Genomic DNA, 6,000 nt, shown 5'->3' with positions numbered 1-6,000 from the left:
CTCCGGTCTCCCTGGAAACCACCCTTCCCAGGTCTCCTGGAGCTCGCCCTCCGTTCCTCTCCGCCTCTCATTGGAGCGGGTTAAGTCAGTGGGCGGTCTGTCGGGAGGGGGGTGGGGCTTCATTTCCTTCCGGGGCCCTCTCGCAGGAACGTACGGACGTCACGCAGGACGCCGCTGCCCTGACGCTCCGCCTTTGCATCCCCCACTGAGCCCTTAGTAGCTGGCGTTGGCCCTCAGTGGGGAAGCAGGCTTTTTCCCTTCGGAGGCCAGGGGTCCCGCAGCCTCTATCCTACCTGGCCTGGCCTGGCGCTGCCCAGCGCGTCCGTGCCTCCGTCATGGATCTGAATTTAAACCGAGCGGATTATTTACAGGTAAACCTGAGGGGTTGGGGCGGTCGCTGCGCGGGGTGAGCTGCGCTCCTTGAGAGGATTCGATCCTTCCACTGGCGTCTGTTGGGGTGTCTCGGCGGCGACGCGGCGGCACAGGAGCGGATCTGGGTGCCACCCTCCAAACACCTTGCTCACGGGCAACTCCGGCTTGTTGGTGACGGTCCACGGGGACTTGGAAAGAGGGAGCACGCGCCTCCGCGGTGCTGGCGTCTGCCAGGTCCTGAAGATGCTCCGAATGTCCTGATGCGCTCCCGGATTCCTCCCCGCGGCCCTTCTCCTCCTCCCCGGCTGCAGCTTCTAACTCCCTGATCTCCATCTGTACCCAGTCCCTTCTGCCGAGCGCCAGATACTTGTTTCTTACTGTGAGCCGGACCCCACGAGCCAGATCATAATAAAAGCAATGACAGCCGTTTTCGACCGTCTAGTTTATTCTCAGATCTTAACACACGTACATATATTTAATCCTCATAAAAATTCCTAAAGTAGGTACATGAGGATCAAGGGGCTCAGAGAAGGTGATTTACGTGATAGCGGAAAGGATGGAGTTCCTATTTGAAACAAAGCCTCTGACTCCAGAGCTGGTGTTCTTTCTGGTACACCACCCTGCCTCTCAATATTTCAGCCCTAGACTTTCTCTCCTTCTCCATCTCCTTTTTCAGTAATCCTATTTTGGTTAATGGTACAAATGTTTGTCCTGTCACTTTCCTTGAGAGTCATGCTAGGTACTTCCCACCTTAATATCTTCCCTATCCATCTGGTCACCACATTTTGCTGCTTTTATCTCCTAAATATCTCACGAATCTGTCCCATTTGCTCCCTCCATCTCTCTTACCCCTAGTTCAGTCCTCATCTTCTCTTGCTTGGATAATTGAAATAGCTCCTAGCCTCCAGCTTACCTCCCTCCAAGACATCCTTCATATCATTGCTAGATTGATGTTTCAAAAATACGAATCTAAACAGATTAAACTTTAATACTACCCCCTAGAATACAGAATTAAAGGATAGACCTATACTATATGTAAATTCTTGCATTGTCTGTTGTTTCCACCAGTTTCTCTCTCTTTGGTCCCATTCTCCTCCCCTAACCGTGCACCACTAGTGACAGTGCCCTGCTGAGCAAACCATGCTGTTTCCAACTTCTGTAACTTCTGTAAAATAATCTTCATCAGCATGGTGGTATTTTAGCTAAAATCTTTTATGTTGCATTTTCAATAATAATCTATCACCAAAGATTTTAAATTACAAACACACTTTAACAACTGTATGAAGTTGTAAAAGAAGGCTTATAGAAATATTTTTTTGGTGTGAAGTATCTTGCCAGTAATGCCACGTTATTATTTTTGACTTGACTTTATAGCATAAATTTTACTATTTTTGATTGTTTCCTGTATTCTGACTTTTGTAGTATATTTCATTAGAAAATAAGTTCATTGCTGATAATAATTATTTCATATCACTAATTAATTGCAATAAAAAAACTGAGGCTTACTATGATTAGAATCTGCGGGTCCTTTTAATCTCTGATTTAATAACTTCAAATTAGTGTATCAGAAATCACTCACCAGGCAGCTGATGTGTTTCCTTAGGTGGGAGTGACCTCTCAGAAGACTATGAAGCTACTTCCTGCTTCAAGATATAGAGCCACACAAAAGGTAACGTAGAGATACTGATTTCTCCATATCTCTTCAGCTCTGACAGAGGAGAGGTTTACATTTCCTTCATTATTGATAAGTTTTTTTTTTAATTCCAAGGCTAAAATGGAAATGAATTTCTTTTCATTTGAACAGAGATTAGAATACCAAGGGACATTTATAGACAGTAAGTTTCTTGGACATTATAATTATTATGTACAATTAGTAAATAGTATAAGCAAACTAGTTGAAAACCATATTCCATTTTTCTGGTAATAATTTACCCTGTGTGTACCAGATTGTGTATATGAAAAAAGAAATAAAAAACACAATAGACTGTAGAGAAAATGCTTTTTAAAAACTTTATCATAATTTTAAGAGTAATTAAATATATTGATGTTAATCTTTACATTTAACTAACAATATTGATTATTTTTATAGAAATATTAATCCTGTGATTTCCATAAGACAATTATAATTTCTTGGTAGACTAGTAGGATATTTTAATAGCTGCAAAATAAATATAGTATTCCTATATATTAACATTTTATCAGGATAAATCAACAGATTTTTGGTTGTCATTTATTGTATTCACTCAACTAGAGCAACACTTCTCAAACTTTTTGGTCTCAGGACTCTTTTACACTTTTTAAAAAGATCATTTTATTTATTTTTTATTGAAATATAGTTGGTGTACAATATTATATAAGTTACAGGTGTACAATATAGTGATTCATAATTTTCAAGGTTATATTCCATTTAGTTATTATAAAATATTGGCTATATTCCCTGTGTTATACTATATATCCTTTTAGCTTATTTTATACATAGTAGTTTGTATCTCTTAATCCCCTACTCCTGTGTTGCCCCTCCTTCCCTCTCCCCAGTGGTAACCACTGGTAGTTTGTTTTCTATATCTGTGAGTCTGCTACTTTTTTAAAAATATTCACTAGTTTGTTGTATTTTTTAGAGTCTGCATACAAATGTTATCATACAGTTTGTCATTCTCTGTCTGACTTATTTCACTTAGCATAATGCCCTCCAAGTCCATCCATGTTGTTGCAAAAGGCAAAATTTCATTCTTTTTTATGGCTGAGTAGTATTCTTTATCCATCATCTGTTGATGGACACTTAGGTTCCTTCCATATCTTGGCAATTGTAAATAATGCTGCTGTGAACATTAGGGTGCATGTACCTTTTCGAATTCATGTTTTTGGGATTTTTTGGATATATACCCAGGAGTGGCATTGCTGGGTCATATGGTAGTTCTATTTTTAGTTGTTTGAGGAACCTCTGTACTGTTCTCCACTGTGGCTGCACCAATTTTCATTCCCACCAACAGTGTACGAGGGTTTCCCTTTTCTGCACATCCTTGCCAACATTTGTTATTTGTGTTCTTTTTGATGATAGCCATTCTGACTGGTGTGAGGTGATATCTCATTGTGGTTTTGATTTGCATTTCCCTGATGATTAGCGGTGTTGAGCATCTTTTCATGTGCTTGTTGGCCGTCTGCATTTCCTCTTTGGAAAAATGTCTGTTCAGGACTTCTGCCCATTTTTTAATCAGGTTGTTTGTTTTTTTTTATGTTAAGTTGTATGAGCTGCTTACATATTTTGGATATTAACCCCTTATTGGTCTTATTATGTGCAAATATTTTCTCCCATTCGATAGGTTGTCTTTTCGTTTTTTTGATGGTTTCCATTGCTTTGCAAAAGCTTTTGAATTTTTTTTTTCTTTTTTTTTTTTTTTTTGCGGTACGCGGGCCTCTCCCGCTGCGGAGCACAGGCTCCGGACGCGCAGGCTCAGCGTCCATGGCTCACGGGCCCAGCCACTCCGCGGCATGTGGGACCCTCCCGGACTGGGGCACGAACCCGCGTCCCCTGCATCGGCAGGCGGACTCTCAACCACTGCGCCACCAGGGAAGCCCTGAAAGCTTTTAAATTTAATTAGGTAAATCAGCTATACGTCAATAAAAATAAAAAGTAAAAAGTTTAAAAAATATCAGATAGGTCTGTCACAACCTCATTTTGATAAATTTTTTTTAATATATGAATTTATTTATTTATTTTTGGCTACATTGGGTCTTTGTTGCTGCGTGTGGGCTTTCTCTAGTTGCGGTGAGCAGAGGCTACTCTTCGCAGCGGTGTGCGGGCTTCTCATTGCGGTGGCTTCTCTTGTTGCGGAGCATGGGCTCTAGGTGCGCAAGCTTCAGTAGTTGTGACACTCAGGCTCAGTAGTTGTGGCTTGCGGGCTCTAGAGCTCATGCTCAGTAGTTGTGGCGCACGGGCTTAGCTGCTCCGTGGCATGTGGGATCTTCCCGGACCAGGGCTCGAACCCATGTCCCCTGCATTCGCAGGCTGACTCTTAACCACTGCGCCACCAGGGAAGTGCCTGATAATGTTTTAAAAGTTAATCTTAAAATGTTCTTATGCTCCAGTTAAAGGAAAGAAAATTGCCTCCTTGTCATTTCTGTCTCTATTTTCTTGTTCTGTTTACCTTGTAGGAACAGAACAGAAAGCCAGCTACTTCCATAACAACGCTTCATAGCCTTCTCTTTGGCCCTTTCTTACAATTCTTTGGTGGATATTTTTTGTGGGGATGTCTTTACTAGATTTTCTGGTCTCTACTTTTAAAATCATAATTTATATATTGAGAATCTTGTTTTCCCCATATAAGTTAGTAGGGCATAATAACAGTAATTTTATATTCTCTTCAATCTGTTACAGGTGGTTGTTGGAGATCATGATGGAGTAGTTATGTGCTTTGGCATGAAGAAGGGAGAAGCAGTGGTATGTGTACCTTTTGAATACTCCTACATTAAAATTTTTTCTAAAGCATAATGAAAAATAGGTTGAGGGAAGTAGTCATATGAAGTATGAGATTACAGGCAGCATGAGAGTCATTTGCTAGCCATTTGTAAAACATCTTTGACAGCCTAGGGTGATATATTAGTTTTTTATGCTGTGTAATAAGTTACCTCAAATTTAGGGGCTTAAAACAAAACACATTTATTATCTCACTGGGCAGGAGTCCAAGCTCGAGACCTCACGTGGCTGCAACACATGTGCAGCCAGGCTCTATTTCTTTCTGGAGCTCAGGGTCCTGTTCCAAGCCCAGGTAGTTGTTGGAAGAATTCAGTTCTTTACTGTTGTTGGACTGAGGTCCCCACTTTATTGCTGTCCGTAAGCCAGGGCCTGCTTTCGGCGTCCTGAGGCCCACCACAATTCCTTGCCATGCGCTCTTCTCCCAGGCCCTCGCACAACATGGTGAACTGCTTCTTCAGGCCAACAGGGAAATCTGTCCAGTCTGCTAAGATGGAGTCTTATATAACAGGGTAACATGGACGTGACCGTCACATCACCTTTGCCACTTAATATAGCCTAACCAAGGAAGTGAGTTTTATGTCATCCTATTCCCAGATCATAGTTTACAAGTAATGGGTCTGAGATGTGAACTCTTATATTCATTCTACATTATATGAAATTTGCAAAAAGATGAAGAGGGTAAAAACTATCAGAAACTCAGTGTTTCCATTGTTCATATATCCTTCCAGATATTTTATTCTCTGTGTATAAGTCATTGGCGGTGAAGGGAAGAAACTGATGCCAATAATAATATAGAAAATAACAAGGAATAAACTAAGGATGCAAATGTTTCCAATTAAATAGAGAGATATGAAGTTATATGCTCAGGTTTTCAGTAAATTCTACAGTCCTTAATTTATACTACTAAAATTTATAAAATTGTAAGGGAACCAGGAGAGATTAGTTTTAAAAAGATGATTAAGGTATAGAAACATGTGCACTGGAACCAGCTGAGGAATCTTGGTAAAATGCAGATTCTCATTCAGTAGATCTCGGGTTGAGCCTGAGAGTCTGCATTTCTAATAAGGTAAGTGATGCTAGTGCTGCTGCTTAGCGAACCCTACTGTGAGTTGCAAGAGTTTAGATTTTAATAATGTCACTGAAATGCAATGTGT

The 6,000-nt window shown here is 40.8% G+C and overlaps 1 protein-coding gene across 1 annotated transcript in view; it reads left to right on the top strand.

The window, feature by feature from the left end:
• The first annotated feature begins 214 nt into the window (after positions 1 to 214).
• The window catches only part of BBS7 (Bardet-Biedl syndrome 7), a 44,195-nt gene continuing 38,409 nt past the window's right edge, over positions 215 to 6,000 (top strand). The window contains exons 1-3 of the mRNA XM_060012941.1: positions 215 to 371; positions 1,976 to 2,041; positions 4,748 to 4,810. Coding sequence (XP_059868924.1) covers positions 336 to 371; positions 1,976 to 2,041; positions 4,748 to 4,810 — 165 coding nt within the window. The 5' untranslated portion in view covers positions 215 to 335. The remainder of the gene's footprint in view (positions 372 to 1,975; positions 2,042 to 4,747; positions 4,811 to 6,000) is intronic.

Source organism: Delphinus delphis, chromosome 5 (assembly GCF_949987515.2).
Source record: "Delphinus delphis chromosome 5, mDelDel1.2, whole genome shotgun sequence".
Classification (NCBI taxonomy): Eukaryota; Metazoa; Chordata; class Mammalia; order Artiodactyla; family Delphinidae; genus Delphinus; species Delphinus delphis.
Note: the sequence above shows the minus strand (reverse complement) of the source record. Positions and strands in the feature narration are given on the sequence as shown.